The sequence below is a fragment of the Ascaphus truei genome, chromosome 4 (genome assembly GCF_040206685.1).
Source record: "Ascaphus truei isolate aAscTru1 chromosome 4, aAscTru1.hap1, whole genome shotgun sequence".
Lineage (NCBI taxonomy): Eukaryota > Metazoa > Chordata > Amphibia > Anura > Ascaphidae > Ascaphus > Ascaphus truei.
In genome coordinates, this window is record NC_134486.1 from 31,422,452 (window position 1) to 31,441,856 (window position 19,405).

Below are 19,405 nucleotides of genomic sequence, written 5' to 3' on the forward strand. Positions count from 1 at the left end.
CAAATAATCAGCAGGCTCTCACCACACTGCACAAGCACGTTGCTACACAGAGCCACCAGCCTCTACACAGCAAACAACCACAGCTTTATGCAAAGACAGTGAGCAGCCTTACTTTGCTAATAGTACACAGAGCACTCCCTGCAGAGTGAAAAGATATCTGTGCCTTACAGACACTCACAGGAGATGCTACTCCAGATTCCATGACTACACAGTCTGCAGCTTTCACAGACAACCAGTAGCTCAAACTGCACAGCAGCCTTGCAACAAACAGTGCTTCTCTCACAATTCCTAACTGCCTTTTTCTCTGTCTGAGTCCACCCGCTGCTCAGCCCCACAGTGAGGAGCCAACGGACACCTGTAAGTACAGATACCCCAACGCTGCACGCTGCAGGACACCGCTCGGCATCATCTGAGACAGACGCCCATCGCTGACAAGGTAAAAGACCACACGCCACACGCACTGGCAAAAGGCCTACACACACCTACAGCATGTAAGAACTCAGAGCCTCACCAGACATCACGCAGGAAAGCGATCTCTCAGACACAGAGACCGCTGCGCATCTGCAACAGGCGCAGGCAGGCGCAAGGCCCAAACGGACAGTCACACTGACGCAAAAGGCCCGCGAAAAATATGAGACTGACGTTGAAGCGCACCGCACCAAATTAGAGTTGGCCTGGGAAACAACCGCACTTGGGGTATGCAATGTCGCCGGCGCTGGCAATTCTGTGCAACAGCTCGAGCAGGCAATAACTCAATTAAAGATAGATCACGCACGCTACCAAAGACTGTCAGAGGCATACGTCACTTACCTGGCCAGGGCTAACACCGGTGAAAGCCTGCAAGAAAGGGACTTACAGCTCAATATTGACTTGACACGTGACAGCCGCGTGCGAACCTCTATCACGGAAGCCGAGAGTAAGAGGAAAGACATTTTGCTAGAAACCGCATCGCAGCGCTCAAGCACATCCAGGCACTCATCAAGGTCAGCAAGATCAGCACAATCTAACGCGTCCAGCGCAAGCGCGAGCGCTACCAAGGCGCGAGCCACAGCAGAGGCCGCGCGTGCCAGGGCTGAATATGGTCGGAGAGAGGCGGCCGTAAGGGCAGAAAAGGCGCGCATAGAAGAGGAAAAGCAAAATGCTGCCAATGCCGCCGCCAATGCCGCCGCTGCCGCTGCGCGTAAAAAGGCCGAATTGGACACGGATCTAGAAGCCCTAACCAAAGAGGAGGACGCCGCCGCCGCCATAGCCCAAGCCGAAGTCTTAGAAGCAGCTGCGAGACAAGACGGCGGGGAGCTACCGTACAGACGGATAGCCTCAGAGGATCCAGTCCAACGCACTGAAGACTACGTCAGGAGCCTCTTCAGTGTAAACACCAGCGCACCATCTCAACACAGATGGAGCGACTCCACAGATACTGAAGACCTGCTAGGCCCACGAGGAGAAGATGCCGTTCCTGCAATGGCACATGCTGCCTGGGATAGCCACAGCCACAAGAGTGATCCACACGCCAGCGCGCACACGGATGCACCACCACAGGCTCGCAATCCAGGTACACCCACGCGGGAGAAAACAGCCCCTCACACTAGCCAGCAGCCATCACGCGTCCACGCCACAGAAGAGGCGACCGCGCAGACCGTCCCAGCAACTACCTCGGAACGGGACAAACGCGCCGATGACTCAGGTCTGACAGACATAGCCAAGTACATGATCCGGCGCGACTTGGTGCACACAGGACTCATCAGCTTCGACGACCGCCCTGAGAACTACCGGACGTGGAAGTTCACGTTCAAAGACGCAATCGACAGCTTGGACTTCTCAGCAAGGGAAGAGCTCAACCTGTTAGTCAAGTTCCTGGGGAACGTATCCAGGGAGCAAGCGCAGAGACTTCGGACGGCAAACGCGCATCAACCCCAAGTAGGTCTTGACCTAGTGTGGGAAAGGCTAGAAGAGACATATGGCAGCCCCGAAGCAGTCGAGGATTCACTCTTCAAAAGAATCGAGAGCTTCCCCAAGATCACAACTAAAGACTACTCGAAGTTACGAGATCTCGGGGACCTGCTGCAAGAAATGGAGTTCGTGAGGAAAGACCATTCCTTAATAGGTCTCAACGCCCTAGACTCAGCTCGTGGAGTGAGACCCATCCTGGAGAAGCTACCCTTCAACCTCCAAGAAAAATGGATCTCACAAGGCTCCAAATACAAAAGGGAGAAGCAAGTCGCCTTCCCCCCATTCTCATTCTTCGTGAGCTTCATCCGCGAAGCGGCAAGGACAAGGAACGATCCCAGTTTCATCTTAGGTGCGCAAACCACATACAGTGCGAGCAGCCTGAAGAACGAGAAACCAGCGACGAGATATGGTAACCCCCAAACACCCGTCTCGGCCCGCAGGACAGACGTGCCTCCCACGACCCAAACTACTCCCGATCAGTCGGTCGCGGGAGACAAGGAACCAAGGGACCGAAACAGGGAATGTCCCATACACAAGAAGCCACACCCACTCAACAAGTGCTTTGGGTTCAGGATGAAGTCCCTAGAGGAACGCAAGAGGTTACTTGGAGAATTCTGAGTTTGCTTCAAGTGCTGCGGTTCCACGACTCACCTAGCCAGGGACTGTAAGGAAGAGATCAAATGCACAGTGTGTGAGAGCGACAAGCACGTGACAGCATTACACCCAGAGGCGATGACACTCCACCAACTCAAGAACCCATCCTCCATAGCGGAGCATGGCGGGGAGAAAGAAGAAGGAGAGTCAACATCCGTCACATCTCAGCGCACTGAAGTTTGCGGAAAAGAAGGTGACAAAATGTCCTGCTCCAAAATTTGCCTTGTCGCAGTGCACCCCCAGGGACAACCTGAGAAGGCTATTCGGATGTACGCAATCCTCGACGACCAGAGCAACCGATCACTGGTCAGGTCAGAGTTCTTCGACATGTTTAACATACAAGATGGTGCTTCTCCTTACACTCTCAGAACGTGCGCAGGGCAAATGGAGACCACAGGGAGAAGAGTGAATGGCTACACCATATGCTCAATAGACGGCAAAGTGAACATGCCCCTTCCCACACTCATCGAGTGCAACCACATGGCCACAAACAGGGACGAGATACCCACACCAGACGTGGCACTCCATTACCCGCACCTCAAAGGAATAGCCAACCACATCCGGCCGGTGAAACAAGACGCCAAGATCCTGCTGCTGCTCGGTAGGGACATCATGAGGGTACATAAAGTCCGTAAACAGCACAACGGACCCCACAACGCGCCATACGCCCAAAGACTCGACCTAGGATGGGTGATAGTGGGCAACTCGTGCACTAACAAAGAGCACGGGCAAGACTACGTCGATGCCCGCAGAACGGAGGTGACAGAATGTGGACACACATCTCTCTCTGAACCATGTCTTGGCCATCTCCAAGTGACCGAAGGGCCAAGTGAAGAGAAAAGACAAGGTCATACCCCTGAGACCAACAAAGACACCCTCACGCCGATGGGATGCGACAATGGCTTAGGATGCTCAGTAGTCCAGACAGCCAAGGATGATGAGTCGATTCCACCGAAGGAAGAGAGTAACCTCCCAAAGGTGACCGACAAAGGGATCGTCCTAAAAACAACAAACAATCAGACAATACTCCCGCGAGCAAGGGCACAATTAAGACGTACAGTTGTTCCTCCCCACAGAGTATCATGCAACAGAGCAACCAATTGCCACGGCTGGCATAGCCGCAAAAGATTGCGCCCCACAGGCGAAGCCACAGTGTCAAAAGGACTGTTCATTCAAACACGTAAGAGGGGACAGTTGCAGAGACATTTCCCAAAAGGATTTACAAGGACAAAAGAGACTGTTCTTCGTCATGTCCAGGGAGAAAACAACCTCCCGATGGCAGACAACAAAGAAACACAAAAGTGTTTCACCAAACTACGCGGAGATGTTCTCGTGCAAGAGAAATGTACCGATGAACTACGGTGCACAGCGTTCCAGACAACAAGGAACGATGACAAGCAAACACCATCAAGGGAAGATAGAGGATTCCCGAAGTTAACAACCAAGGAGCTCTCTAAAGACGGACTAAGCAGTCGGGTGACTCCGCTACCATTCCGTTCACCAAGGAGGCGCTTCCCAAACAATGGAGAACATGCCATCTCTAGGTTCACCTCGCACCTCTGCGGCCTACAAAGGGAACCAGAGACCAAAAACAACTTTGTGGTCTTCATCCAGAAGATATTCTTTACCGGCCACGCAAAGCCAGCACCTCTAATGGAGGAAGGCGAAGAATGTCGGTACCTCCAATCACCTGGGGCCTACCACCCTCAGGAACCCGATCAAATCCGGGTAATGTTCAACCCCAGCGCTCAGCTTCAGGGAGTCTCCCTGAACGACGCCCCCTTTATTGGAGTACATTCGACAACCAGTTTTCCAGGGACAGTAATCCGCTCCCACAAGGAGCCAAAAGCCCTCTCCTTCTGCCAAACGCCAGGTGATAGAGCAACAGGCTGCCACGGCTGGTATACCTACAAGGGGATACACTCTGTGGGTGAAACTACAGAGACAAAAGGACTGTTCTCTTACAAGACTAAAAGGAAACAGTGCCAGAGACTTTTATACAAAGACATTGTGGTGCAACCAGCAAACCTGGAGCTGTGCATCCACCCTGCATCCTTTGCCAAAGAACCTTGGCCAAGGGACCTTGATACCAGTGATACCGGCCGGTGTCACATCGCTATGTGGACATGGACTCTTGCATTGTTTGAGAATGTGATGTTATCTTTGTTATGCATTGCACACATGTTCCACATAGTCTGTTATATAGTGATATCTACAGATACCAGACGGGGAGTGTTATGGAACAAGAACCACATTTCTGACTCACCCCCCTCTCTCCTTTGCAGCTTCTGCCTGTCAGATCTTATTCCCAGCTGCATGGAGTCCGCAGACACATACTGTTGCCTGTGTGGCTTGCAACAATGTTGCATTCCTTGCCTGCGAGCATGGAATCAGTGAGCTGCTACAGCAGTTTCTGAGATCCTCACCAGAATGGGCTAGTCTGCCCCCCCTCCTGTTTGTTCAGACATGGTCTGCCCCTAGACTATTCCTTTATACACACTGCACCTCACTTCCTTTTACACCCTGGAGACAGTGAGTACAGAACCCCTTCTCTGATTATCCCCCTTGGTGAGGCCATCTCTTTTTACCGGTTCTTAACTAATAATCACCACTACACACCATCCACAAGTATCTGTATCCTGCTGCCTTTTCCCAATAAAGTGGAGGAAATATTACAGGACTTGGAGTGATTTAAAAGGGAACTGTGTTAATGCTATCGGCAGCCATTCATACCAAACGTGACCCTGGCTTCAGAAAAGCCTGTGATAGTAATAATCCCCGAAGAACAGGGTATTACTGGCCAATAATGCCCTGGCTGGGTTAAAGTCCCTCGGCTTTACCTCAGGACTTCAATTCTCCCAGCCAGGGCATTATTGGCCAGTAATGCCCTGTTCTTCGGGGATTATTACTTAATTATAAGTGCAAACAAAGCATGTTATTGGCACTGTTAAGGGCAGAATCAAGGTCCCTGAAAAGCGCACGCGACGGCGGCAATGCATTTGTTTTGACGCGACGTCGCGTACTGTCGCCGCCACTATAAGCGCAGCCTTATGCAGCACAGTAGTGCTACAGCCTTCCTATATATCGTGCTTTCCTTTCCCAAATCCCACCTGACCTTATGAAAACTCCCCACCTGCTTCTCCACCTGTCCCATCATCTAGAATGGACTTTCCTAATTTCAGCCCATGCATTATAGGGACAACATATTAAGCATCGCAAACAGCTTTCTTTGGGCCCAGATATCCCATTTGAAATTGTGTGCGCCTAGGAAGCCTTCATAGGTACGGCACACATTTTATGAAGGTTTATACTACTTTTTAGCACCAAAAAAAAAAAAAATCAAATATGATCTCAGTACATAGACTCCTATAGGCAGGAATAATAATAAAAAGTCCAAACCCGTAACTTCTAATAAGTTAGCGACTTATACGACTACCCATTTGTACGCACAATACCTTACACCAGGGGTGGCCAACGCCAGTCCTCAAGGGCCACCAACGGGTCAGGTTTTAAGGATAGCAGGATGTCTGAAGGTTTTAATCGTTGACTGAGCCACCTGTGCTGAAGCAGGGATATTCTGAAAACCTGGCCTGGTGGTGGCTGGAGTTGGCCTCCTCTGACTCACACTTTCTCATGGACAGATCCTCTGGAGGTAGAAGGATCACACTGACCCATGCAACGTATTAGAGTTTGGGGTCATTTAAGGATCGCTTTACCATTTCAGAGCGGCTCAATTGCAAGAAGGTAAATTCGCTGTTGGTTGTAGATAACATGCTCTTTACTTTTATCATCTGTAATAAAGAGCAAAGCTCTACAATTATGTAGCCTCACATCCCTATATTTTAGCTATCATTTACCCCTCTCAGACGGTTTATAAAAAGGTGCACTCGCCATACCATTGTTATTTGCCACAGGTTCGCAAGCTGAGCTTTTAAAATAGGTTACAGCCAGGTCATATACAAATAAAACCCCAGAAAAATGATATGTTTGTACTGTTATCGCCATTTATTACATGGACATAAAGTCCAAGTTAGGAGGAAAACGCTGATGGACTAGAATAATGTAGGTTTATCACACTAAGGTTTCTTGGCAGTAATGTAATCAATAAATTAGCATGTCGCTGATCTGCAGAATTATTTATTATTTTTATCACAGGACAATATGTACTGACCTGGAATCCTAAATACAATGACCTGGAATCCTAAATGCAATGACCTGGGATCCTAAATGCAATGTCCTGGGATCCTAAATGCAATGTCCTGGGATCCTAAATGCAATGTCCTGGGATCCTAAATGCAATGTCCTGGGATCCTAAATGTAATGTCCTGGGATCCTAAATACAATGATCTGGGATCCTAAATGCAATGTCCTGGGATCTTAAATGCAATGACCTGGAATCCTAAATGCAATGTCCTGGGATCCTAAATGCAATGTCCTGGGATCCTAAATACAATGACCTGGAATCCTAAATGCCATGACCTGGGATTCTACATGCCATGACCTGGGATCCTATATGCAATGACCTGGAATCCTAAATGCAATGACCTAGAATCCTAAATGCAATGACCTGGAATCCTAAATGCAATGACCTGGAATCTTAAATACAATGACCTGGGATCCTAAATACAATGACCTGGGATCCTAAATGCAATGACCTGGAATCCTAAATGCAATGACCCGGAATCCTAAATGCAATGACATGGAATCCTAAATGCAATGACCTGGAATCCTAAATGCAATGTCCTGGGATCCTAAATACAATGATCTGAAATCCTACATGCCATGATCTGAAATCCTACATGCCATGATCTGAAATCCTACATGCCATGATCTGAAATCCTACATGCCATGATCTAAAATCCTACATGCCTTGACCTGGAATCCTAAATGCAATGTCCTGGAATCCTAAATACAATGATCTGGAATCCTAAATGCAATGTCCTGGAATCCTACATGTCATGATCTGAAATCCTACATGCCATGATCTGAAATCCTACATGCCATGATCTGAAATCCTACATGCCATGATCTGAAATCCTACATGCCATGACCTGAAATCCTACATGCCATAATCTGAAATCCTACATGCCATGATCTGAAATCCTACATGCCATGATCTGAAATCCTACATGCCATGATCTGAAATCCTACATGCCATGACCTGGAATCCTAAATGCCATGACCTGGAATCCTACATGCAATGTCCTGGAATCCTAAATGCAATGACCAGGAATTCTCAATGCCATGCCCTGGACTCATTAACTAACACCATTATTTCCTACTGAATAAATAAGCTTTTGCGAAAGAAAGTGATTGGGGATACTTACCGCGTGCACAGGATTACACTGATCTATTGGGCTTTTGAAGTCTGTCCTTAATTCATCAAAGGCAATTATCTGCAAAAGAAACGATTCAAAGAGAAGAGCTCAATCGTGTGTGTTCCTTGCTGCTATGCAGAGGATATGCATTCATTACAGGAGACATTTTATTGTACTAGGGCTATTTTTAACCATCAAAGCCTCTTCCTGATCCCTCTGCTGCCACAGGGGCCTGCAATCCAACCTTGTTGGCGTTGCACGGATTTGTCAAGACATTTGCACAAAGAACCAGGATAACATTTCACAACATCTCCATGTGTGAGCAACTGTACAAACTACGTTTGCCCATACCCTCCAGCAGCGCCTATTTAGCAGGTACTGTACTCATTTGGATGTCCTATACATAGAGATGTGTGGACTTTAAGGATTTTTTTTTTGTTATTAAATGTACAGTTTATTTTTTAATGAAAAAGAAAAGTGAATTATCGCCTTTGTTAAAATTTGGTAAAGAAATGCCCACATGTTGCCATTTTCACCAAATTGTTAATTTTTTTCTTTAGAAAAGTAGGTGTCCCGTCACATTTCCGTCGCACCTTCAGCAACACTCAACAATTAACAATATCAGCAGCGCTAACTTCAGCCCTCTTCTTCTGTACACGTCCCACAAATTGCCAGAACACTTGTGCTGATTTTTGGAAGCCTCCAGGTGTCCCAAACCACGTATTTTCTTTTACAGTGGCGCAATACCTACTGTACGTGAACAATTCTGACCCCTATCTGCTCAGGACTCCCAGACACTAACAACTTCGCCCACATTCAGGTGATGACAAATGGATCTTCCACCGTAGATCTGTTACATGAAAAAAACCACTATCCCCCCCCCCGTTATTGATTCCAAAAGACTCTTTCCCTTGATGTCCTAATAGGATAAATATTGCGGAAATCTTCCTACAATGACGTTCCAGCGAGTCCTTGCTCAGGTTAATACATTCTTAGACTCCAACGCCAATAACATGCCACCAGTTTTTTTTAAAGGTGCCCTTCCCCCAAAAACAATGATCGCTTTTTTATTTTATTTTATTACAGAGATATTTTTTTTTCCTTTTTTTTGTAAAGCCTGCATGTAACGTATTCACGGTGCAAGTCGTTGCTGTATGTCCCACTTTGCTTCACTGCCCCAGGCACCGCAGACTCTTTATTGGTCTAAGTGGCTTCAGCATAGCCGCGGCACAGCCTCTGACATCGAACAAAAATTATTTTGACCATATTTTTATAAACACCCAAAAAGTGGTAATGAACAGCGCTTCCACGAAAGTCCAATGTAAAGCGAATACAATGATATTGTGAATATTTGTGAATATATAAGACACTAGTAAAGGGATACATATATATATATATACTGTATATGTGAAAAATAATATAATATAGTAGTGCCTGGGTGATGGAAAATGCCCATATTTTTATAAATCCATTATCTATGCTTAGAAAGTCAAAAAGGACAGAGGTTTATTAACCCTTTGAGTGCCACGGTCCCTCTGGCACATTGCTCCTCGCAAGCAATCACATGGTCACGTCGTCACTGATGATGTGAACACAGCGGTAGCGGAGTCCCTTCTTCCCTTCTTCCCTTTCTGGTCCGGTCATTTCAGATCTCCCAAGGAAAACTAGCAAAAAGCCCATGATGTAGCAACTATGTCATGGATAGAGATGGGCGATTTTTTTGGGGGGTGGGATTTGGATCCGCAGTCAACAGGCGGGGGTTCCTTTGGTGTGCGGATTTCAGCGAATCAATCTGAAAAAGGCCGATGCGCGTTTTGCGGATTTTCTATTAATATGACCAATTCACTCTGCGGATTCCGCAACCTGTGGACAGGTTTGTGGAATCAAATCCGCGGATTGCATTCTACAAATCAGTCTACGGGCTGTATCCAGGGCCGGTTTTTTATGAAACCGTGCAGATTGAAACCGTCCAAATCCTTATGCGGATTTTACACCACTAAACGGATTTAGGGGGGGGAGGGAGGTAACATCAGCGAAAATCTGAGAAACGGATTTGGGCAGATTCTAGTCATGGGGCACCAGATGTGCCGGACCTCATGATGTGTTAACTCCGACCATGGGGTTAAAATAATTTGGATTTTCTATCAATATAAAGTGGTGCCGTACGTTTGTCAGTACAGCGGTCGTGGTAGAAGATATGGGTAGAAGCAGGAGCACAGCCAGGATCCAGATCAAAAAATCAAAGATTCCAGGGTAACTCCAGATATGAACAGAAAAAGGGAACAGTGCGCAACTAAAACTGGATAACACGTGAAGTGAAGGCAATAGTTAATAAACTAAAAAGCCCCATATAAGTGCAAGTGAACAATAGTGCAAATATATATATGACCTCATGTTCTGTTTTTTCCTATATATCCTTTGGGTAGCTAATATGTGCTCATGATAACTTTTGCATTTGAACTGCCCATAGTCGTCTACACTTTTGTTAGATCAGGAGGACTATATATTTTAAAAGTGATGCTCAATGTAGATGAAGGAGAGGGTTACTCTATATCACTGATTAGACAGGATTAAATAAGTACTTGGGTGTATGAATGGCTTTAAGAAGTAGTTATGTTTTGCTGCATTCATATAATATTATCTGTGCTAATGTGTTAATATGCTAATTGCTAGTGTGTTATTGTCTATTTTTCTTTTTGCCATTTTCTATCATCTATGCATATTATTTCAAGAATCTATAAATCTATATATAGGAGGTATACACGTTTTTAATTTGTTTGTTTTCATTGTTTTATTCCTGTTTGTACTATGTTTGTCCATTTAGGGACTGATTAAAGTTTGTTTTGTTTTATTTTTGGTCAGCTGATACTCGGGGCGATATGGGGCTGACGTTGCGTCAGCGCGACCTGTTTCTGGGGCTCGCGCCGATGATGTCACTCTTGTCAATGAGTGGCGCGAAAAGGTAAATTATAAAAGTGTTTGTTTTTTATATGTAACTCACACCTTGATAAAGTCCTCACGGACGAAACGCGTAGGTGTGTTTTTTCACCTTCCATTGTGAGTTACACTCAATAAATTCATCTATAGCTGCAGTTGCCCTGGAATCTTTTATTTGTTTCATCCTGGATTCTGGCTGTGCTCCTGCTTCTTCCCATATCTTCTGGCTTTACCTTCAAGGACTGCTCACCCTGTTGTGACTGGACTGTCCTGGCAGGATACTGGCAGGTATTGGGCAATAGCCCTGTACTATATTACCTATGCTAGTACTATTGATTACATCATATATGATTCCCTTGTGAGCAAAGTATTAAGGGCCATTTATTGTGGTTGTCAGGTGGACATCATTAGGCTCCTATCTCCCTTGGGTTATTTTGTGCATGGACTGCTTTATTGGGGACATTTATACAGCACCCTGGACATTTATGGAGTCAATCTGATTATTCACACAGAGCATACATGTGATTTGTGAGCACCATTCATCACCCATCTCTTCCAGCAGTTGTGGTACTCTGGTGTTGTAAATGAAAAACAAGTGTTTGGCAATGTAAATTGAGATTTCACCAGCAACAAAGGAAAGGGTTCTTTACAGTAAGGCCAGTTAAAATGTGGAATTCATTATCCATGGAGACTGTGATGGCAGATACAATAGATTTGTTCAAAAAAAAGGTTGGATATCTTTTTTTAGAAAGGCAAGGTATACAGGGACATAACAAATAAGTAATATGATATGTCACTGGGGTTTTTTGCTTGCCTTCCTCTGGATCAATAAGAAGTATAGATATAGGATAAAGTATCTGTTGTCTAAATTTAGCATAGGTTGAACTTGATGGGCATATGTCTTTTATCAACTTCCTCTACTATGTAACTATGTAAATTAAAAACTCCATACACCCTCATACCATCACACTTTGCTCACTGTTATCCCTCTTATTGGCTCAGTGATGGACCGGTGAGGTTCCGGAAGCTGTGATTCATAAAACTTTGAAGATAACACGCTCCAGAATTATTAAGCAATACAAATAGTTTTATAGAAGTCTGCGTTTCGGTGCTATAACCACACCTTCGTCAGGACTTCAGTTAGGTCGTGTTACGGTTGCGTACGTCGCTGTGTACTGTCCCGGAGACAGACCCGCTAGGCAGAGGTGGAGTGTAGAGAACGACTGCACCAGGGATCCGAATCCTGAAGAGTGGAATAGTGAGGGTTCGAGGTCAGGGCAGGAGAAGGCAGGATAATCGTAATCACTGTTCCGGGGTCAGGGCTGGAGAAGGCAGAATCGTCAAGGCTTGGTTGTTCGACAACAGGCAAGTAATAGGCAGGCAGAATGCGGCTTCCAGCAGGAGTCAAGGTAAACAGAACCTTGCACAGACAATGAAGGGAGGGCCTTATAAAGGGAACAGGAAGGTGCAGGCAATAGATCCAGAATGAGGCTCACATTCTGCCTCGGCAGCCATGTTGGTAGAGGCAGACGACCTGCCTCGGCGACCATGTTGGGGATCCTTATAGGTTCTGATTAAGGTGTGGTTATAGCACCCGAAATGTTGACTTTAATAAAACAAATTTTTTTTTTTTTTTTTTAATAAGTCTGGTGTATTATCTTCAAAGTTTTATGATTATGTGAGCAGCTTCCAGAAGCTGATTAACAGCACCCAGCTTCTTTGAAGAAACAGAGCCATGAAGCATTTACTGTAAGGTGGGCACAACATACTCCAATGTATCATCCAGAAGCTGTTATTCAATCACAAACTGGCCTGAAAAAAACAAGACTACTTTTTAACTGCATTTAAACCAGTTGTCTGAAGGTCAGAGAGCTATTTTAACAGAAAAGATGCTTAAAGCACGATATAACACAGGGCCATGCAAACCATTACACTCCAATTATACTGTGTTTTGCTTTAGCATCGTTATGTTAAAGTAATCAGCTAGACATTGAAAGGCTGCTCTTGTGAAGGGTTTTAGGAAAATGTTGTGCCTTTAACCTTGTCTTTGAACATTATCAGCAGCAATAACTATATATGCGCTGTGTAGGAGGTAAAGCATTAGAGCAAGTTTCTTATTCATACTGCGCATCACTAAGGGCTAGATCCACAAAGCTATGTTAAATAAGAGCTCATAATGGGACGTCATCTAAATCAGGAATGGACATTATTTTCCCTGAGGTAAATGCATGTCCAGTGGCTAGGCCAAAACGATGGCCAGTCTATATCTCGCAAAGGGAGGAGCGCAGGGAAACAGCTTTGTTAGAGAAATATTCCTTAATATACATACAATATCAATAAAAACGTACAATAAGTTAGATCACGTGGACTGCGTGTGCTTCCCTCACACCGCCGACGATCGTGGAACGAGACCCACGGCATATTTTCCAGTTAGTTCAACCCGGACCACCAAACGGTCACCAAACCGGAAGCAGACCAGGGCTGACTTCCCCAGGGTACCCCGAAAAATCCCGCGAGAGCAGCTGCCCAGCTAGAGCAGCGCTCTCTTGAATCACAGGGGGAGGAATCTCTGCTTTGTCCAAAACGTGCTATCACGCAACGTTCTAAGTTGTGGACACGTCAAGATCCCCCTACGCGTTTCGAGCGATTCACGCTTCTTCAGGAGGGTGTGTCTTGCAAGTTTGCTACTGTCTCCTTTATACGACAAGATTAATTCTATTGGCCCAGGTAACTTGACTTAAAAACAGTCATTGGACAATTGCTCTAATAGGACTATATAAACGTGTGTTTTTCTATACAGCATTCCCCAGTGTCATTCCTCAGGAGGCAGTCATGGTAAGTGCAAAGAGATATTAGCTATAAAACCATCACAGAAATATTCAAATCACTATATGAAAGCAACAACTCAAAACTGTTCTATATGAGATACTTCCAAACGGAACACAAAGAGGGAAAAGAGAACATTGCAATAACAGCAGTATGTAAAAGTTGCCCAATAATTTATGTGAAACATATTCAGATGAGTTTTTTTGCATTCATAGAAAATATCAAAACATCTATTCTGTACATAAATCTCAACTGAATAAAAAGGAGTGACAATGAAAGGAATCGAGCTACCATATAAATATAGATGTGTAAAGATAAGAAGAAATATGGAACTGCCATGAACAAAGACCCACATTTACCAAAATAAAAAAATCTCAATACTTTCAAATTGATCTTTTTTTTATTCTGCACCAGTATTGCACTCGTTTTGCCCCATAGCTATTGTAATACACAACCCCTTTAGTGTCTTAGGAAGATCTCTGAGTAGCATCATTTCATGCTGAGCACATCCCTATAGTTTTAGAAAGAAGATCATTTCTTTGGACTAAATATGTATGTAATAAGTAGCTGAGAATTTTTCTTTGGGAATTATAGGCCATTCTCACCTTAGAGATAACGATTTTATTCTTGAATGATAAACCTTTTATTGTTAACCATCTACAAATTGTGATTTCGACAGATTGACTATTTTGCTTCTCCATGGCAGGAAAGTCTCTGAACCCAATTCATTTGAATGGGATTCTGGGGCTTCTGTGCCATGGGTAAGAGACTTCACTCATATTGGATGGGGTCTTTGGGCCTTATTCAGTGTCTGAAGAATCTACAATACATTGATTTGGGAACTGATGTTAGGCCTGTGGAGGAGTCATTGTGATTAGGGTTCATTTATCATAAGCAGCTGTGGGAAAAAATCCTCATTGTTAAAATACAATACTCAAGAAATGTGAGTTATTTCTGCATTGCATCATGGGATGAACCAAACATACCGAGATGTACAGATGTGCAAAGTTTGCTAATTGTCAAAATCAATTGTCAATTGTCAAATCATTCAGCACCGAGTCACAGCAGAGTCAACAGTCACCTAGCATTTCAATAATTAATGCTAGCGCTCATCCAGAGCCTGAAATATGGGTGTTACTGGAAAGGAGAGGAGAGGAGAAAACGTTTGGCCAATCACTTTAGTGAAACTGCAAACTGATGGCGAAAATGTGTGATTTCTGAGAAACTTTTAGCCCTTAAAAGTTCTGCAAACTGGTTTGCCAAAAATTGATTTTGGTCACAAAAACGTGAAAAAGTTTTCTGCTAGAATAAGCACATTTTATATGTATTTATCTCTGAGAAAAGGCCAAGTCACGCCACGATTTAAGCAGGAAGAAAGTAATTGCATTTATTTTAGTGCGTGAGTATTTAGGTTGTACAATTATCAAAGGTAATTGCACCAGGATTGATCCACAGGGAACCCTTTGTAAGGACTCCTAAGAATGATGCAGTATACTATATTTCCCACATGCAAACACACAGTACATTGTGATTTGAATGCAGTATGTCTTTCCTTTCCAGGATCTCACCACAGCAATTCAGCTCATCAGAGCACAGAACATGGCCAGAAAGCCAGCTGTTAGAAAAATCTGATACTTCTGGGGGAGAAATGAAGGCGTAAAACTACGGAGAAGAACCGGCGAACGGAGAACGGCATTATTTGCTGAACTCTCCAGAAATTAATGATTGTATGTATTGTATGTCTTGATTCATTATTGTCTGTGTTTGAGAAGTCCAAGCTAACCTGTCTTTCTGATCCTTAGCATATGTTCAGTAGGAAAGTAGACCTGTAGGTGATATGGGGCACAGAGAATGCTTTTGGGTTTTGAGCTCAGGTGTATCTCACCTTTTGGTCTGCAGTTTCCCAGCTTGTAAAGGTGTCAGCATTTCCTGTAATGATGCACCTCGTGCTTTTTAAGTATTGCATTTAAATCTTGCAACATTGTGACTCTTTACAGATATAAGCAAACCAATACAGGAAATATGTGTAGCCAGGGTCCCTCTAGTCCCCCTGTCTGCAGGTTTCTTTCCCCCTTGCGTGTGTGCTGCTGCGGGGGCGAGCGCGTTCCTGGGGGCTCCCGGTGGAAGCTGCGGCAGGACGCCGCCATGTTTAATGTGTTCGCGCATGTGCGGAGGCTTGCGCGTAAGCAGAGCAATCGCGGCGGCCATGTTGAGGTTGGCGCGGGAGTTCGCGCCTGTGCCGTGCAATGCACAGAGGTTGGCAAGCATAGAGGTGGCCATTACATGTGTGCAAGAGCTCTTGGAAGTTGCGCATGCGCAGTTAAGAGTAGCGGCGGCCATTACAGCTTCAGACATGCGCAGTAAAGATCGCGCACGCGGTCCCCATAGGAAAGAGCTGTACCAAGAACTACAATTCCCAGCAGCCTCTGGGGACTGCACTTTCACCCTGGTCACAGGCAGCATTGAAGCCAATAGAACTGGCAGCTTCTCCTGCAGCAAAGAAGATACAATGTTGTGTGCAGACAGGGTTTTGTCAGTTGGATCCAGGAAACGATTGGGGAAGGTCGTGTACACAGCTGCAGTGCTCTGCTGTACTAGGCCCCAGACACCCCAGGCCAAGGTAAGCCCCACTCCCCACTAGGTTAGTGGTTAAGTTCATAGGGAAGGCCCCTTAGGTAGGCACCCTGCCCTCATCTGAGTCTTGTCAGTGACACAGCTGCAGTGCTCTGGGCTCTGACAAGAAGAGACAGTGTGGCTTGCAGTGCAGCCACACAGTTAGTTTGGCAGTTTCAGGGAAGGCCCCTTTCAGTGAAAGGGGGGGGGGTTGCTTTCTATAGTACCCAGTTCTATGTGATATCACCCGTGCCAGTTGCACTCAGTGATCGCGGCCTGCGTCTGGGCTCAGACAGGCTCTGCAGCAAGAGACTTTCCAAAGGTGGATCACTCCATGCAGGAGTCACCCACCGCCAGGCAGAGTTGCAGGACGTCACAGAGGAGATCGCAGAGCGGCGGATCCTTTGTGAAGAATCTACAGCCTCAGGTGCTGGAGCACTGGGCAGGTACAGTCAGTCATCAAGTGCACCAACTTTACCAACAGTCACTCACTTGGGGTATTGTGGGACATTTGGGACTATTGATATAACGTGTGGGGTACAAAGCCCTGCGTGGTGACCGGGTAGTTGTGCCTATTAGTGTTATAGAGGGACACTGTCAATGTCATATTGTTGAAGTATGTTATGTTGTGTTATTTGCCATATAGTAAACCCTTTTAGCCATAACCTTTGGTGTGGGCTGGTTACTTTATGGATGTTCCTATGTGAGGGCCACTCTACACTCCTAGAATCTCACATAGGTGGAGGCGCTGACAAGAAACGTTCCAGATATTTACCCCAGGCTCTCACTAGCGGAGGCTCAGACGTCCTGTGGGTCTGACAGGTATAACGCACCACACCTGGTAACATATAGGTTCCCCCTCACATACACTCTATATGCGATTGGGTGGGGGAATACCCGTTACATATGCTTAATATGAGTAGGGCCATTAGGATAAAGCCACAGAGAGCACAAGGTTAATAGTGACAATGTTACCCCCTGGGGGATATATTCTTCCAAAATAAACACCAAGAATGGGTGTTGTTAACTATAACCGTAGTATTAATATATCACATACTTCTGATCCATTCCACTGCTATTGGTTACAATGCAGTTGGGCTGTGCCCACAGGCTATCTCCTTTCCTATTTTGTGACGTGTTATATACAGTATTTCACCTCGCATGTAATGCACCTTTTTACTCCTTCCTTCAATAAAACCTTTGTCTGCCTCATTGCAAAATACTATACAGCCTAATGTGTTTCTTAGTGTTATGCTAACATGACCGGACCCTGGTTATAACACACAGGAACGTATTATCCTTCTGTACAACACGTTACCACAGGGTTTCTGGTGCACACTTCATGCTGTTTAGAGCCAGTGAAGAACTGAAAATCAACACTACTGTAAACTGGTTGCAACGATACACTAATTCCTATGAAAAACTTCCCAATATCACAATCCATACAATATCTGAAAGAATTAGAGTAATGTAAAAAAACCAATTAAACCACATTTTATTGAACGTTTCCCATTTGTATATCTATATAAATTCTTCGTGTTATGTATTAGTAGTACTAGAAGTACGTTTACATCATGTTTGAAGGGACACCCTTCATTGTTGATTATACATCAATCGTAAAACATAAAACATGTACTCTGTCTCCCTGATGCCATCTCTGGCTTTGTGTGTGATTAACTCAATGCACTATGGTGAAGGATACGACACAGAAGATTTGCGATCATATGGAAAATGATCGTAAGGTACATTGTAATTAAATTGTTATAGAATTATAGAATTCAAACTTCAAAACGTACAATGTATAACTCTAGGTGGAGTCATTTCGAATTAACTGGTAAAGTCACCTTACCTGGGCTCCTTTTAAGGAGAGGGAGTGGCTCGGTGAGTAACGACACTGATTGGCACTGAGAGTTTGGGGAGCCTGGTTCAATTCCTGGTGTCGGCTCCTTGTGACCTTGGGCAAGTCACTTTGGGCAAGTCTCCCTGTGCCTCAGGCACCAAAATCATAGATTGTAAGCTCCACGGGGCAGGGACCTGTGCCTGCAAAATGTCTCTGTAAAGCGCTACGTATAACTAGCAGCGCTATACAAAAACATGCTATTATTATAATTATTAAGACCTAAATCTTCTTTTCAATCCAAAACCTTCAAGAGGTTCCATGGCCCCTACCATGGCGCCTGTCCATAGCCTTGGGATAATCTTCTACCAAGTATTGTATTTATATGATTTATATTTGTAAACCCTCACTTAATTTCCTCAGTCTAACTCTTTCCCTTAGATAAACTTACACGGTTTCTCACAAGACCACGATCAAGAGCAGCAGGACTTCTACTCCGACACTTGGTCCGCCCTCATTCCATACACCAGCATGTAACTTTCTCTGCATGGATTTATAGAGCTAGCAATAGCTTCCCATTCATGGTAACCCAGGTTTAGTCCTCAGCCCTCTAACCTAAACTAACACCTGAGCCCTAATATTCTATGCGAGTGCGTCTATCTCCCTGTACTTATGTTCAGACATCCATGGACCCGTTTAATCTGATGATACCACTATGATAGAATTTATAGATGGCATTACTATGATACAGGGGTCCCCGGCTTTACGGACGTGCTGAAGCTTCTATGATGAGTGGGAAATTCCTATACGGTCATGCTTCGTTGGTACTTCCCACCAGCCAAACTGCACACCCTCTTCCCCGGCGCCTCTGACAAATGTTGGCGGGGCTGTGGACTTTATGGGATTATTCTACAGAATTGGGGAATTTTTTTACTTTTTCGACCATTCTGGGACGAGGTCGTTGAGATAATTGAGAGCACGTTTTCTATCACATTGCCTAGAGACTCATGGATCACTCTGTTGAACAGGGATTACATCCCAGGGCATAGTCTTAGAAAATCACTAACCTTACAGTTGCTAAAGGCTGCCAGATGGTCTGGAAACAACAGACCACATCTACAGTGAGCGCTTGGCTCTCCAGGGTATGGGGGATGTACTTAACATATATCCTACAAGAGAAAAGTACAAACTGCAAACAGTTGTGGTCTCTGCGGATCTCCTAAGCTTCAAGGCTAGCGTAGTGGCAACAAACTGTTCCCCAACTGTTCCA

General features: G+C 45.0%; 1 protein-coding gene across 1 annotated transcript in view; it reads right to left on the bottom strand.

Annotated features, from left to right (window-relative positions):
* The window catches only part of CNIH3 (cornichon family AMPA receptor auxiliary protein 3), a 207,689-nt gene that overhangs the window by 102,549 nt on the left and 85,735 nt on the right, over positions 1 to 19,405 (bottom strand). Inside the window, exon 2 of the mRNA XM_075595510.1 lies at positions 7,932 to 8,000. Coding sequence (XP_075451625.1) covers positions 7,932 to 8,000 — 69 coding nt within the window. The remainder of the gene's footprint in view (positions 1 to 7,931; positions 8,001 to 19,405) is intronic.